Source organism: Phascolarctos cinereus, unplaced genomic scaffold (genome assembly GCF_003287225.1).
Source record: "Phascolarctos cinereus isolate Bilbo 61053 unplaced genomic scaffold, phaCin_HiC Scaffold_7;HRSCAF=346, whole genome shotgun sequence".
Taxonomy (NCBI): Eukaryota; Metazoa; Chordata; class Mammalia; order Diprotodontia; family Phascolarctidae; genus Phascolarctos; species Phascolarctos cinereus.
In genome coordinates this window covers 77,210,836-77,228,260 of record NW_027556180.1, presented here as the reverse complement: position 1 = coordinate 77,228,260, position 17,425 = coordinate 77,210,836, and the positions used below count along the sequence as shown (strand labels likewise).

Below are 17,425 nucleotides of genomic sequence, written 5' to 3'. Positions count from 1 at the left end.
CTGGTATGGTGTTTGTTGCGAAAAGAAGTTGGAAGATTGAGATTAAAATTCCAGGTTACCACTTACTCTGTGGTGGTATCTCTCTGAGACTTAGTTTCCTCTTCTTTGAAATAGAAATATTAATACCTGCCCTGCCTCTTTCTGACAGGGCTGATGCAAAGACTGCACTGGTAATTTAGAGTTAGAGTCTATCCGGTCAATTTCCTTATTTTATAGATAAGGACCAAAGAAAAGAAGTGATTTGTCCAAGGTCACACAGGTAGTAAATATCAGAGGTAGGATTAAAACCCAAGTTCTCTCCCTCCAGAACCACTGCTCTCCATTATACCCCACTTTCTCCCATCAAAGCGAATGACCTGCCTCTATGCTATCCTGACAGATCCTTCAAAATGTATCCTTTTTTAAAATGATTAACTGGAATAAAATATCTAACTTCCCTTAGTAATCCATTCTACTATGTCTATTAATGTGTCTGACAATAGAGAAGGGTCTTCTTTTTGTCTAAGTTTCTCCTAAATCACGCCAAGAAAAGTCACCTATCCATAGGATTTTGAAGTTTATGCTAGCTATGTATATTTCTGTATGTGTCTGAATTCATATTTTACATTAAATGAATTATTTTGTATTCTTAAAAGCAAGTCATCTAGTATATAAAAGACAATATGGTGTCTTTCATAAAATTTTTATTAAAAAATTTTCTAGTTCTGATATCACTGGATAAAGATCATTGGCTTTTAGAAATGGATGGCTCCATGTGCTTTTTCTTTATCTAATTTTTTAATGAAAAGTATGTGTTAATGTTTCTTTTTGTGAATAATTCTATACTCAAATAGAACAAAGATCAAAATAATGTAAATTCCTAGGTAAAAACAGGGTACCTGTCATGATTGTTGTTCACTCATTTTTCAGTTATGTCTGACTCTTCATGACCCTTATCCAGCTCATTTTACAGATGAGAAAACTGAGGCAAATAGGGTTAAGTGACTTGCCCAAGGTCACACAACTAGTAAGTATAAAAGGCCAAATTTGAACTTAGGAAGATGAGTCTTCCTGACTCCAGGCCTGGAACTCTATCCATTGTTCCACCTAGCTGCCCAATACTTGTTATAAATTGTGCTTATCTAAATATTTGCTTTTCTTTATATCTGGAGAAAAGCCATCACCTTTCATTCAACTCCAGGCTGCCCAAAGCCCTTTTCCTGGTCCTTGACCCTATTAATTCCAATCTGTTCCTGGCTGCTATTTAGCAAAATAGATTTGGTTATCTCTGTAAACACACTGTATTGTGAGCACTCACTGATCTTACCTGCTCTCTACCGAGGTAGTCATTGGCTTACAATCCAGAGCTCTAAGTTCTCTCCTAGGACTTTTATGATGAAAAAAGGAAATAGTTGTGTATAGTGTTTTGGTAAATGAAAATCACTGTAAATATGTGATTAGTCTTGAGGATAGGGGCTAAACCTGTGAAATTATTGGTATAAAGAACTCCTTAGATAAGAAAACCCTTCTACTAATGCAAGTAGGGCATCTTTTCTGCAATTTATGGCCTTAAAGAGTTGCTAAGAGTACTGAAAAGGCAAGTGATTTGCCCAGATTCATACAACCTATGTGAGTTAGAAGGAGTATTTGAACCTAGACCACTCCGGAGCTAAGGCTAGTTCTCTTCTCTATCCACTCACCATGTTGCCTCTTGGTGGCTACTGTTACGTGCTTAAAATGAACAAGTTTTTTCAGAAACTATATTTCGAAGTCCTCAGGAGATTGTCTTCCTTTGTTGCCTTCTCACTAAAGTAACGGTAATGGCCACAAAACGTTTCAGAGACCTCCCTCCCATCTGAAAGTCTGTTCAGTCATTGTCTTCATTTGGAAGTTTTAACAGATGGGATTCGAGCCCTGCAGCCTATGTAGCCCCTCCCAGTATGATTATGTTGTTTGTTATTAAGCACAAAGAATTTGAAAGCCTTTCACCTTGGTGAAGAGAAGCTGAGCTCTTGAGACCAAGAAGTTAGGAGACTCCAGATGTTATTATGAAAAGTTCATCCCCAGTTGCCTGTTTTTATGGGTTTCATTTTGTATTTTCCCCTTATTAGTCATGCTTGGCTAGAGCTTATCAGAGTTAGAGCTAAAATCAAATTATTTTGCAGGAACTTTTTTTTAAATAGCCCAGTTAGTTCTTTTGTCCTGATAATGGTTGAGTTTGCCACTTAATCTAAAAGGTAAAGACCAGCTCATGCTCTCCCTGGGTACAAAGAATTCAACACTAATTGCATTTTTCATTTAGGGCACTTTAGCCAAATTCATGCCTGCCTTGATTTGGTATTCATCAAAGAAAACATTGTTACCTAGGAATTTGCTTAAAATCTTGATGTGGGCAGAATTCAATGCAACAGACATTTATTAAAATACCTACTCTTGTGCTAGGCACTGGGGATGCAAGATAAGACAGATTCTGCTTCTCAAGGAACTGACAGTCTTCTACACAAATATGACAAAGGAAAGAGCCAGAAGGTCAGAGGAGGCAAAATGCTAAGAAAAATTTGAGGAAAGATTTCACTTTCCTGGGAGGAGAGGGGTTGTAGAGAGAGGGAAGGAGAGATAAATGGAATTAAGGAAGACTTTGTGGAGAGGCTGGTATTTTAGCTGGATCTTGAAGGAAAGAAAGGGACTTTAGTAGATAGAAATGGTATGGTAGAAAGAAAGTTGGGCTTGGCATCAGGAGAAGCCTGGATTCAGAGCCTAGCTCCATTCTTCACTAGTTGTAAAAACTAGGATGTCACCTAACCTTTTTGGGCATAGTGCTTTTTCTTATTTTTTATAAAAATAGATTTTATGGATATATTTTGCTTTTGTTCTACCTGGATTTCTTCCCATATCACTCTTCTCCCACTGCCAAACAGCCATCTCTTATGACAAAAACAAAATTGTTTTGAAAGCTATAAGCAAAAAAAAAAAAGGAAGAGGAAAAAGTACTAGCATCAATATGTAGGAAGAAATTGACATTTTATCCAATGATTCACATTCACACCCTTTCGCCCCCACCCAGAGATCACACAAAGGTGATCTTCTCATATCTCTTCTTCGGGGCCAAGCTTCTTCCTTGTGATTTCACAATGCTCGTCTTTGATTATTTTGTAGTTGTTTTTTTCCATTTACATTGTTGTAGTCATTCTGTGTTGTTTTCCTGGCTTTTTAACTTCACTTTGCAACAATTTATGGAAGTTTTCTATGCTTCCCCCTATTCATCAACTCTTACCAAATACATTCATCCACCATAATTTACGTAGTCGTTCCCCTCATTGATGGCCATCTGTTTTGCTTTCCATTCTTTGATACCACCAAAAGTGTTGTTCTCAATATATTGGAATAAATGGAGCCTTTCTTTTTTTTTTCCAACAACCTTCTTGGGATATATACCTAGCATGTTTTTGAATACTGAAAGGTGGTAATATTGGAATAGAGTAGACAAGAATAACTGGATTTTAGCTCTTAATTTCATTGGTGGACCACTTCCAAGGACATCTGAGTCTGTCCAATACTTTGCTCGTTATCACAATATCCCTGATTTTCTGGTGCATTGCTTCGTAAAGGGCAGGAACATAAACACACAACTTGGGCAGCCATGGTGAATTTGTTGGTGTTGTTTAGACATTTTTCAGTCATGTACAGCCTTCCAGGACCCCATTTGGGGTTTTCTTAGCAAAGATTATAGAGTGGTTTGCCATTTCCTTCTCCATTGTATCCAGTCAATCCATTTTGTTAGGCAATCAGAAGCTAAATGACTTGCCCAGGACCACAGAGCTAGGAAGTATCTGAGGCTGGATTTGAACTCAGATCTTCCTGTCTCCAGGCCCAGTTCTCCATCCAATGAACCACCAACTGCTTCATGGTGAATTTGTTTCTACTTGCACATTTGGGAGTGGAGATGGGTGGGTAAATTATGATGACAATTTTGAGTTTCTGGAGATAATGGCATCTTTTGTTTTAAACCTTCATAAAACAAAATTCTGCCCATGTAGCATTACTGAATTATTTTAAATAGTTTCTATTCATGATGTAATTGTTGGGTATTATAGCTATGTGTGGGCAACTAGGTGGCATAGTAGATAAAGCATGGACCTGGAGTCAAGAAGACTCATCTTCCTGGGTTCAAATTTGGCCTCAGACACTCACTAGCTGTGCGACCTGAGGCAACTCTGCCTCAGTTTCTCATCTGTAAAAATGATCTGGAGAAGGAAATGGCAACCACTCATATTTTGCCAAGAAAACCCCAAATAGGGTCACAAAGAGTCAGACAAGACTGAAAAAACTGGAAAAAAAGACTGAACAATAGCTATGTGCAAAATTTATCTTTTTTTTTTTAGTTCATTTTGTTTTTCTGGCTTGTTTGTAACATCACATAAGAAAATCCCCTAGCTTGTACAAAAGCAGCCTAGGGAAAGTGCTCCTCTACGTGGTGTACACAAAGATAACTTCCTGGCAGAATACATACAAATCTAGTCCATCACTATCCAGGTAACAGTGCCATAAAAGAGACTTACCAGAAATCCTCTGAGAGATGATTTGGTATTTTCTTTTTTTGTAGCAATAGCCTATTCTCTTAGATCTGTGCTATAAAACACCCGTCTGTTGACAAAAGAGAATATTCATTAAGAAATATGTTCTCATGGCTGGAGAGTCAGCCCTTTGACCAGGAAGATGTAGATTCAAGTCTTGTCTCTGAGACAAGGCTGTGGGACCCTGGGCAAGTCATTTAACCCCTTAGTGCTCTGGGCAGTGCTCTAGGCTCTAAGTTGCAGAGAATCTAAGCTATCTGCATTGGCAAAGAATTTCCTTACTTGGTACTGGTTAACCTACGTAATCACAGGTCCAGTGCCTATCCCTATCCCTATAGAATTAACAAAGTATAGATTGTTTGCATGGAGTTCCAATCCTATAAACCTTTGGTCTTACACATCTTAGAGATGCTATTAATGCTTTCTGTTTCTCAGCTTCCATATTTGTAAAATCAGAAAAATGGTACTACCAAGACACAGCATGCTGGGAATAATTCACTGATAGTATATTCTCAATAACACCAAGGACTCATTCTCAGAAACTTAAATCATGTGGGCTTTTTTTCTATTGTTTTTCCCTCCCTACGGCAGGCAATTGGAATCCGACTGAATGAACTGTGCCATGGAGAAAGCGAGAGCCCAGCTAATCTGTTGGGTCTCATTTATGACGAGGAGACCAAGAGGAAGCTGAGGAAAGAGGATGAGGAGGAAGACTTTTTAGATGACAGTAAGGAGACTCCCTTTACTACAAGAACCCCTGCTTGTAAGAACCTCTGCTTTAGAAAGAGCACTTAATTCACTTTTCTCTTTCATATTCTTGCCACTTCTCTGTGTTCCCCACACGCCTCACCCTTTCTTGCTGTGCATGTTTGTTAAGCATGTGGACAGGGGCGCTGAAAAGATTATGAGGGGCTATAGACAGGAAGTAATAAGTCCTACTCAAGATGTGTCCCTCATTCGCCTTTTTGCCCTTTTGCATTTTGCTATTGCATGAATATTAAAATTGTTTCTTTCATCTTCAGAGGGAATATCACTGCTTAAAGTTATGGAAAATTACTGGTACTTCAGAAATCTCCCCCCTTTTAACTCCCTTGTGATTTTGAGACTGACATGCAGTCAGACAGTGTAGAGAGAGATGAAAAAATGAAATACCTTCCAAATCACCAAGGCCACTGAAGTATTGAAATATTTAATTGAATTATGTCGCAGTGTTCAATATCCAATTCAAACTTAAAAGAAAGAAAGAAAGAAAGAAAGAAAGAAAGAAAGAAAAGAAAAAGAAACTCACAGTTAAAATGTGAATGCCTGTCATTCTGTACTTAAAACTGGAAATCAAATTCAGTTCTCTTCTCATAGAACTTCAAAGAGATTCATGCATGTACCTTTCCAAGACCATTTGTGTATGTATATGTGTATGCTCTATCACACTAGCATGTGTGTGTGAATGTACCACTGCCTTATCTGGAGTGTAAGATGATAATATTAGCTTCATATATTTCATTTCTTCCCTTGATGAGAGGCAGTGTGACTTAGATGGGAGAGAGCTGGCCTTGGATCCAGGAAGACATTCGGGTTCATTTTTGGGCTCTGGCCCATCTTGGCTCTGTGAACCCAGGCAAATCACTTATCCTCTCATTGCTATAGGCAACCTTCTAAGATTCTAAGCTGGGGAGTAGTTCTCCCCATTTTTTGCTTATGTAGGTGGAGTTTTCACCCTAGGAGTTTGCTCTGCCAATGAAATCACAAGTCTGGACCAAAAAGAAAACAAAACCAAACACAGATGATCTAGAATGTCTTTGTATGTGTTGATAGAGTCATGAATTGTAAGAATGTAATTATAGTTTAGCTCAATGCACATCTGTTAATAGCTACTACTTATATAGTACTTAAGCACTTTATTTATATAGCACTTACAAAGTACTTTGTAAATGTTAACTCTTTTAATCCTCACAACAACACTGGGAGATAGATGCTATTATTATCCCCATTTTACAGATGAGGAAACTGAGTCATGGAAAAATGAAGTTACTTGCCCAAGTCTAGTGAAGGGTATGAGAGAGAATTCAAACTCACATCATTCACACTCCCAACCATCTGCTGTGCCACCTAATTGCCATCTCTGCCAGTAATGGAAGAAGACTGTGTAGTATTAGTTCACATATCAACTGAGGTTCCTATCTCCACCTTCATATTAGGGTGCTATATAGGACACCAGGCCATGTAGACTCCTCCTGGTACAGACCTAGATCTCCAATCATTTAATAGAAGCATTATAATGTAATAGAGGGAGTCCTGGACCTGAAATGAGGTAGACCCAGGTTCAAAGCTTTCATCTGCCACTTATTAACTAAGTCAACAAGAATTTATTTAATATCTGCTAGGTGCCAGGCACCGCTCAACACTGAGAATACAAAGAAGTGCAAAGGTGGTAGGTAGTATCTGCTCTCAAGGAGTTCACATTCTAATGGAGAAGGAAACATGCAAACTAATGCACACACACAAACACACATCCTGCACACACAGGATAACTTGGAGATAATCTCAGGAAAGAATTAACATTTAAGGAAGACAAGGAAAGGCTTCTTGCAGAAGGGAGTAGAAGTCTTTGTGACAGGAGGTCTCTGAAGCTCTCTGAGCTTCAGTTTCCTCATCTATAATGTGGGGATAATAATAGTTGCTCAGAGTCAAGGCATCATAGTGGATAGGGCATTGTACTTCGGTGCAACTCCTGCTTCAGACACTAGCTGTTCAACCTTCTCTGTGCCTCAGTTTCCTCCTCATCTGCAGGATTAGGGGGTTGGTTTCAATGGCCTCTGAGATCCCTTCAAGATCCAAAGCTATGATTCTGTGATTCCTAGAACGGCCCTTGATTTCCAGTGATCGATCTTTTTTTTTTTTTTTTTGGCTAGGCAATTGTGGTTAAGTGACTTGCCCAAAGTCATACAGCTAGTAAGTGTTATGTCTGAGGCTGGATTTGAACTCAGGTCCTCCTGAATCCAGGGCCAGGGCTCTACCCGCTGCTCCACCTAGCTGCACCAAGAGGTCATTCTTCCAGGGGTGATTTCTAAAGACCTTTCCATATGGGAGTACACTAAGGCAGATATCAAGACAGAAGCTTCTGTGTCATTCCCTTTATTCCAGGCAGAGCTCTGGTGGGTTAATCCCTGATGTAAGTACCTTTGTATTCATTAGTGTTGGCTCTGAGAACTCTCAATGGTATGACTCCCAGAAACAGTACCAGGAAATTCAAAGGAGGCCTTGACCTAAAATAAGTCTTTAATGCACCTCAACTGGATGCCCTTTGTTCTGAAACATTTTCGTGTTTGTAGTGCTGACAGGATGAATCAGGATGGCAGCCTCCAGAACCAGAAGCAGAGAGAGAAAATAATGCAAACAGCCTAGTAAATGTCACTTAGCAACATCTGAAAAGCCTAGCATCTGAAATAATTGCTAGTGTGACTCAACCATAGGACATGAAAAGCATTTTCTAAAATGGTAGATTTGTATTCTTTGCCATCATCATGTTGCTAGGGAGCTTTTACATGCTGTCTCCATGATTCTTGATGGAAAGAAAAGAGCTGCTGACCACATGACATCACCATTGGTCAATCTAAAGTAACAATAAAGAAGTGTCTTAAAGAAGCAATTGCTCAGGTAAGATAGGGCATTCTCTAAATGCCCACAGCCAACCACCACTCGCTATATAAACTAAAGGAATTATGTTCCCTTTCTATAAAAGAGATTAGCACTCAGGGAAATTTTCCTCATATTTTTAGGAAAGGGACTGAACCAGTCCCTTTCACTGGTATTGGAAACTGCCAGGTAAGAAAGCTCTCTCTGCCAGTACAGGTTGGCATGGGCTTCACAAATTATGGTCTTAGAGAGTTCTACTGCACCAAGAGGTTGACCAACTTTTGCAGGGTCAGTCCATTTGTGTCAGAGGTGAGACTTCTGCCTAGGTCTTTCTGACTCTTAGGAGAGCTATATATCTACTTTGCCATTCAATCTTTTTTAAGAAAGCCCTGTTTAATTTAATCCAGTTAATGTTAATAAACATTGTGTCTACCATGTCCAGAGGAAGAAGTAACATGACATGGTGGATACAGAGCTATCCGTGAAGTTAGGTAGGCCTTGCATTCAAGGCCCACAATTAACACATACTAGCTTCATGACTAGGCAAATCATTTAACCTCTCAGCGTGATCAGGCAACTTTTTAGGACTGTGAGTGACAAAATAGATTTTTATCTGTATTGGTAGACAGAGTTTCCTCACTGGGTTCTCCCTATAAAAATGAAATTGGAGGTCTGGTCCAAAAATAAACTGCGAGTTTGGGTATGTACTTAATGTATAGTAATAGATATGCTTAATATATTATGGGGCAGCTAGGTGGCACAGTGAATAGAGTTCCAGGCCTGGAGTCAGGAAGACTCATCTGCCTGAGTTCAAATCTGGCCTCAGACACTTAACTAGCTTTGTGACCTTGGGTAAGTCACTTAACCTGTTTGACTCAGTTTCCTCATCTGTAAAATGAGCTGGAGAAGGAAAAGGCAAACCACTCCAGTATCTTTACCAAGAAAGCCCCAAATGGGACACAAAGAATTGGACATGACTAAAACAATTGAACAACAAGATTAGATAAAACCCAGTCCATCTTCCCCCTCATAGAGCTCACACAGTCTATAGCCCAGACCAAATAACTATATTACATAATATATATAATAAGGAGCACATAGGTTTTAGGAAAGGTTTGAAAAGGGAAGGGTCATTCCCAGTTGGAAAACCAAGAGAAATTGACCTTTAGTAATTTTTCCAACAATGCCTTGATTCATAAAAAACATTGCTCCAATACGGGTTTTTATTTGCAAAATTAAAGTCTTAAAAACAATTTTTAAACTTTTCTGCAAAGGGCATGACTTTTTTCTTCTTTTCTACAGAATGACTAGTAATCACTATATTGCCAAATGTGTTGTAACTGCCTATAACCAATCCTTTCCAATATTCTAATGCCACTGGGGCAGTTACCTGCCTATGAATTTAAATTCCATTATATAATAATAATAATAATAATAATAATAATAATAACTGACATTTATAGAGTGCTTAACGCTAATTATCTCATTTGAGCTTCACAAAAGCCATGTGAATATAAAAAAAAAATCAGATAATATTATCTTCATGGTATAGAAGACAAAACTGAGCCTGGACTCAGGAAGAATTGAATTCAAATCTGTCCTTAGATACTTACCAGCTAAATGACTATAGGCAAGTCACTTAATCTCTGCCTCAGTTTCCTCATCTCTAAAGTGGAGATAATGATAGTACCTGCCTTCTAGAGTCGTGAAGATCAAATGAGATATTTGTAATGCATTTAGCATCTAGCACATAGTAGACACTTAATAAATACTTGTTTCATTTTTTGTTTAGAGAGGTTAATTGACTCATCTGTGGCAAACAGCTAGTAAATCTCAGAGATGTGATTTGCATTTGGAGCTTCCTGACACCCTGAACATCATTCTGTCCCCTATACCTAGCCCTTTAGAGCTGCTGAACCAATTTATGTTGAGCACCCTCAAGCATAAAAGTAAAGAGCATTTAGTTATACTGTTGCCATGGCAACCCATCAAGCAAATGGGATAAAACCTGGGATAACACAGAATAGGTTCAGGTCAGCAGAGCTTCTCTTTATGGCAGGCCTACACTATTAGAGGCCATTGGAATATCCATTGCCTGATAGCAGATTTCATTTTCTAGATAAACCTGAAGTTTTCTTGCTTTATGTTACACAAATATGCAAAGGGTCTGTTACTTCTTTAGCACAGGAACTCCTAGAATGAGAATCCTTCTACTGCCAAGGACCATGACTTTCTATGGATGGAAGCTAAATTTAGGAGCTGGATTCTAGAGAGTTGGCTGAGGCAGGAAGGGAACAAGCATTTATTAAGCACCTACTGTGTGTCAGGTATTAATATTATCTCATTTGGTCCTCACAACTCTGTAAGGTAGATGCTATCACGATCCCTATTTTACAGTTGAGGGAACTGAGGCAGACAGGGTAAGTGACTTGCCCATCACAAAGCCCATCACAAAATCTGAGGGGGAATTTGAACTTGGATCTTCCAGACTCCGGGCCTGGTGTTCTCTCCACTGCACCACCTAGTGGCTTTTCTGTGGTAATACAGTTAGTAAGTATAAAAAGTGGGATTTAAACCCTTGCACTTCCTTTCTGACAAGACCAGCATTGCTATTTACTCTGCCAGCTATCATATGTAATTAGGATAACCTGAATCTGATTAAATTTTAAAGTAAAGAATTATCGGGGCAGCTAGGTGGTGTAGTGGATAGACCACTGGCCCTGAAGTCAGGAGGACCTGAGTTCAAATCTGCCCTCAGACCAAACACTTAACACTTACTAGCTGTGTGAGCCTGGGCAAATCACTTAACCCCAATTGCCTAAAAAAAAGAAAAAAAAAGAATTATCAGCATTCAATTTTTATTTTCTTTAACTCAATCACTTGGTTCCTGAACCTGGGATCTTTAACTCTCTGATATGGTAGGTAAAATACTCAAATAATTATCTTAATTTAGCTGATGCCATGGGACTGTTTTTTAGAAAGTTGCAGAATAGAATATCAGTTCATATAGGTGTGAATAGACAACCTTCCAAGGAATTAAAGTCTTCAACTTGACATCGATTGATAATGTTTCCATGTATATATATGATTTTATTTTACACATGTGTAACGGTGCCCATTAAACTGTACCTCTGCATTGTCTACTGGGCTGTCCTCTTAGCAAAAAAAAAATGTCTTACTTCACAGGCACTGTGAACCCCACCAAATGTGGCTGCCCCTTTGCCCTCAAGATGGCAGCCTGCCAACTTCTACTAGAGATCACTACCTTCTTAAGGGAGACCTTTTCCTGCTTGCCTCGCCCACGTACTGAACCTCTGGTGGTAAGTAAAGAGCAGAAATTGAAAATAAGGAAATAGCTTAGAGAGGCTGACCCATAGGTTCATGTGGTTGTCTTCTACATTTCTCTATGGGCAAACATATGAATACAATTTTATAAGTTAATTCAACGCAATGATTCTCATTTGAAAAAAAAGAAACATTTTTTTCCCCAAAATCCTATCAAAAGTTAATTTTCTGCTGAGATATCACAGAAGGTAGCATTGCTGGAGAAAATAATTGACCCATTGCTATTGTTGCTACTCTGTGAAGATCCATGAACTAACTGGTCGCCTTTTTAATGAGGAAATGCTGTTGTTATTAATGTGCTCCCAATTTTTCCAAAATGGCAGATTGTGTGTCATAACTGAAACCCAGTTATGTTTTGTTTTGTTTTATAATAAAATCTGTGCTCATGCCTGTTTTTTTAAACTCTTTTGGGGGCATGTTTCTCCCAATATACTCATTATCATTTAAGTCATGAGTGATAAAGATAACAATAACAATGAGAATACAGTTTTTTACAATAAAAGCTGTACTTTTGCTTATGTTTTTAACCTCTTTTGGGAAATGTTTCTCCCAGTAAGCACATTATCATGAGGGGTAATGATAATGCTAACAATAACAACAACAATAGTATTTACATAGCACTTAAAAGTTTGCAAAGCTTTACAAATTCTTATCTCATTTCATCTTCACAACAACCTGAGAAGGTAGGTGCTATTATCTCATTTTACAGATTAGTAAACTGAGGCAAATTAAAGTTAAGTGACTTGTCCAAGTTACACAGCTGGTTAGTATCTCCAGCAGGATTTGAACTTATCTTCCTGACTCCAGGTCCAGTGCTCTAGTCCCCTGAGCCACCTACCTGCCTATAATTTCTCTTCTCCAGACTAAACATCTCCAAGTTCCTTCAATTGATCTTAACATGGCATGATCTCATTACCACTCTATTTGCCCTCAAGCTTATTCATGTCCTTCCTCAAATGTGGCATCTCAAACTGAACTCTGCTCAGATGTCATCTGACCAGGGCAGAGGAAAGTGGTAATATTACATCCCCAGTCTTGGTCACTATGCTTCTATAGTCCCTGAGATCTTATGCAGATAAATGGCAGGCTAACCACAATTCCCCCATCTTGTGAAACTGGTTTATTTAGCCCAATTGTGAGACTTTGCATTTATCACTACTACATTTCATAATGTCCTTTTAGAGAAAGAAATAATTCTGGAGTCAGGAAGAACTGAGTTTTAAGACCCACCTGCTTGAGCATTTATTGTTGTCCATATAGTACTCTTCTGGACAGAGAAAACAGGTACCAAATAGGACAGCAGTAATTACTCTATCATGGTCTACTCATCTATCTCAAGTAGAGATCTTATCTCTTTCTCCTCCTTCCCAAAGCTTTTTTTTTTTACTTACATTCCTCATCAGTCTCATTCTGAGCTTTCATACCCCAACAGCCTTCTTGAAGGACTGTTGCACATTTTTAACTCATTTTTTTCTTATCTCCATCTCCTTGCTTTGGGTCTGCACAAGTGATGAAAATACCAACTATACTTATCAGTTCTTCAGTTTCTTGCCCCAAACTTTAGAATATATAGCAATGTTTTATAGATTCCTGTTGACAGTATAATTTATCTTCATATTAATCAACATCTGTGAGTTGTAGGACATAGGACCTTCAAGGTGAGCTACTATAGTTAGGTTGGATGGAGTTTGGATGCAGTCCAGAGACAATAAAACCAAAAGGAGTCAAAGAAGTCAGGGTGGAGTTGCCAGGCTGGAATCAAAAACATGGGACCATGAGAGAAGCAAACAGAATAAACAAGAAATGAAGTCAGTCACATAGGAAATTGAATCAGGTAGATTTTGTGAGATAAATCAAGAGACAGACAGATTAAGAGGGTATTTATTAATGGTTATTATGTGCCAGGCACTATGCTAAGTGCCAGAGTTACAAATACAACTTATTCACATAGTGGAAGAACAAACATAAAATGGTGCTGGAAGTGGCTAAGTGGGGGTGGGGGTAGTAAAGAGACATCAGGGTATCTTACATGAGAGCAAGGCAGCTAGTGGGGAAGTGGGGCAGTCCAGAGAGTGAATTGAACTGGGAGTGAAATGAGCAGCATCGCTGGGGGTCCTCAAGAAACAGTGATCCAGTATTCACCAATTAAGAGAGCAGGTCTTAAGAAAGAGTCATCCCACAGGGCCAAGGCAGGTGGTAGCAGGGTGGAGCAGTCAGGAGAGTGAGTTGAGCTGGGAATGAAATGAGCATCACTTCATTTTACAACAGAGTCACATTGGGAAGCCATGGCCAGAAATCAACGAAATTCTACAAAGATTTATTAAACTTCTTCTATATGAAAGCTAATTTGAGGCTCTGTGTATGCAAAGACAAAACAACACCTTTCCTCAAGGAGCTTATATTCTATTGGTAAAAAAGACATGTGTATAAAAATTCATAAAAAATAAATACAAGTTAATTTGGTAGGGAGGAAAGAGAAGGTGCTAATGGTTGGGGGAGAGATCAGGAAAGTTTCATATAGATGATGGTACTTGACCTGAGCTTTAAAGGAAAATAGGGATTCCAAGAGGCAGCGATGAGGAGAGTACATTCTATGCAGAAGTTGGAGGAAGGCAAAAGCACATAGATTTATATGTGAAAAATAGCATAAAAGCCATATTGACTCAACTATGGAATGCATGAAGAAGACAAATGTATGAGACTGGAAATGGAGTTTGAAACCAGATTATAAAGGGTTTTTAGAAGCCAAACCAAGGAGTTTGTTTGATCCTTGGGATAACAGGGATCCACTAGAGTCTATTGAGCAGAGGAGTGACTAAGTCAGACCCAGGCTATCGGGGCAATCAGTCTGTAAGCATTTAAATCTTTACTATATGCCAGGCACTGGTAATCACTTTGACAGCTTTGTGGAGGATGGATTGGAGAGGGAAGAAACCTGAGACAGGGAGACCAATTGGGAGTCTCTTGGAATAGTTGGATAGGTGAGAGCTGACAATAGCTTGAACAAAGATGGTGGCTGTGTGAGTCAAGGAAAAGGGACAAATGGGAGAAATGTCATTTAGGTAGAAATTGACAAGACTTGGCAACTCTTTGTACATGGGATGGAGATGGAGGCAACAAGAAGAATGGCAAGATTCTAAACCTTGGTGACTTGGTGGTACCCTGAGCAGAAACAGGGAAGTTTGGAAGAGGGGTGGGTTTAGAGTAAAAGTTAATGAGTTCTGTTTTGAACATGGATTTGATAATTTTTTAAAATGTAAGTCTTTCAACAAATGTGCATGAGTTTAAACTGCATGACTCCATTAATTAAGAGCATTAATGAATGCTCCAAAGCAAAATCCTAAATTTGTCATGAAGAGAAAATTAGCATTCTAAACCTGATTAAGCCAACATGAAGGGTTGTAAATGCTTGAAATTGCTTCCTAGGAGATGGTACTGAACTCAGAATGAACAATTGAGAGCTAAGCATAAATATTGCCAAAATGAAAATGTTCTAAAGATTTAATAAAAACACTTGCAGCAGGAGTGTTTGCAAACCTCTAGTGTATTTTATTAATGTAATAAAATTTTCACAGCACAGGACACCTGCAGTTGACTTAGTATGGGGAATAACACCAATGTCTCTAGAAGCATGAGAGTGAATCAGTAAGGAAATTCAACAAGAAGCAGTGAAGATGATGGGCTCCAGAGGCTGGCAGGGATCTGAGCCTGCCAAGAAAGAGGCATATCTGATTAAAAAATGAAAAAACTTGGCAAGGTCAGTTACACAATAGGAGGCTGGTGTTTAGTTAAAACATTCAAGGTTTGCTAAACCTTTACATTGACTAAAAAGTAAAAGAACAAGCAGTCCTACCTTTAAGGTGCAAATTACCACAAGGAGAAATATTATATATATAATATTATATAAGAAAAGGATATGAGCATGTATAATATATGTGTGTGTGATATTTATGTATATGTAAGGTAGCACAGAGGTAACATGAGATCACTAAATACCTTGGGCATGGTGGAAGTGCGCAGGAAAGGGCAGCAGATATCGAGTGCCAGGAACATTTTTCCTGTTTCACAATTTTGCTCAGGCTAATGCTCTGTATAGCCTAATTAGAAGCTAGTTTGGAAAAGAGACTTTGGGATGGGTTTTTTTCATTGGCATTTTAAATAAACCGTGAAAATGGATTCTTATAGTTCTATCCTATCCAATACTCCACTTCTATACATAGATGATACACACACACACACACACACACACACACACACACACACAATCTCACCCACCACTCTCCCAAAACCCAAAAAAGCCAAGTTTTTTATAAGATTGTTCATCTGAATAGGGGAGGATAATTGATATTTAAATTTATATTCTAAGCCATTTAATTTCCAAATAAGACCGTCAAAGAAATTCTTTAGAATAATGAGCTCAGTCCTAATTATAGTTCTTATAGTCTATTAAAAATGTTCCCAATAAAATTAATTGAATGCATATAAAAAACCAGCAATGATAAAAGGAAGCATAGTCTAATGTGAAAGGCACGAAAGCTAAGAGCCAAAAGATTTGAGTTCATCCTTGGATTGGCCATATAATGGACTTGCACTTAATTTCTGTGAGTCTCGGTTTGCTTACCTGTAAAATTGGGATAATATTTAAACTACACCACACATTGAAGACGATCCAATGAAATCTTGTGTGTGAAAGTGCTTTGCAACTATAAAGAGCTACATAAAATATAAGCTATATTATTAAAATGCATTGATGCTTAACAAGCAAACAAATACCACTCAAATAACAAAGAAAGAAAACACATGTTCATTCAGCATATTTATTCAGCCCCTCTTTTTGGTGATTCACTGTGCTAGGCACATATGTGTACAAGCTAACCTATGCTATAGGTAAATCACTTTGGTAGTTAAGTGGAGGCTACCTTGGAGTGGGGCAAGATGAGGCAGGGAGATCAGTTAGAGGACTACTTCAGGAGTCCAGAAGGAAAGTGATAAAAGCCTAAAGTGGTAGCTGTGTGCAACATGGTGAAGAAAGAAATTTCAAGAGCTGGCATTGCCTTGGCTATGTGGAATTGAGGATGATACAAAAATTGAGAGGATGGTGATCACCTCAACAGTAATAGAGAAGTTCAGAAGGGCATTTGAAGGGAAAGATAATGAGTTCTGTTTTGGATATGTTAAGTTCGAAGTACTTATGAGATATCCAGCTAGAGATGTCAAAAAAAGTTAGCTAGTGATGCAATATGGTAGTTCAGAAGAGACACTAGGGCTGGATATGTGATCTGAGGACCATCTATATAGAAGTAATAATTGAACCCATAGGAGTTGATAAGATCACCAAATGAGGTAGTATAGAGGGAAAAGAGAAGAAGACCCAAGACAGAAGCTTGGGGGACCTCCACTGTTAGTGGGTGTGACATGATTAAAGATCCACCAAAAGGGTCAGGGAAGTAAGAGAATGAGAAAAGACCAATGTTGCTAGAAAAGAGGGTATCTAGAAGAAGGTAATCCACATGGTAAAATGGGACAGAGGTCAAGAAGGAGCAGGAATGAGATGAGGTCGCTGGATTTGGCAAGCAAAAGATTATTTGGTAATGTCAGCAAGAGAACAATATCGGTTAAGTGATGAGATCAGAAGCCAGATTGCAGACGTTTTAGAAGAGAATAAGAGGAGAAGAAGTAGTGAAGAGCTAGTGTAGAAGACTTCCTGAAGGAGTTTAGCTGAGAAGGAGAGAACAGCCATAAGATGATGGCAGAGAAAGTAGGATCTTTCTACTAGTTGTTTGTTAGGTAGTATTAGATAGTATTTCTATTAATTTGCCATCAGCAAATAGCCATTTTTAGTGCTTCACAATACTCAGGGTGGTAGCAACCATTCTGACACTCTTAAGCTAAAT

At 38.5% G+C, this 17,425-nt stretch overlaps 1 protein-coding gene across 3 annotated transcripts in view; it reads left to right on the top strand.

Annotated features, from left to right (window-relative positions):
* The window catches only part of UNC80 (unc-80 subunit of NALCN channel complex), a 222,492-nt gene that overhangs the window by 94,710 nt on the left and 110,357 nt on the right, over positions 1–17,425 (top strand). For all 3 annotated transcript variants that reach the window (XM_021008767.2, XM_078147389.1, XM_078147390.1), the window contains 2 exons: positions 5,145–5,280; positions 11,373–11,506. In XM_021008767.2, the coding sequence (XP_020864426.1) occupies positions 5,145–5,280; positions 11,373–11,506 (270 nt within the window). The remainder of the gene's footprint in view (positions 1–5,144; positions 5,281–11,372; positions 11,507–17,425) is intronic.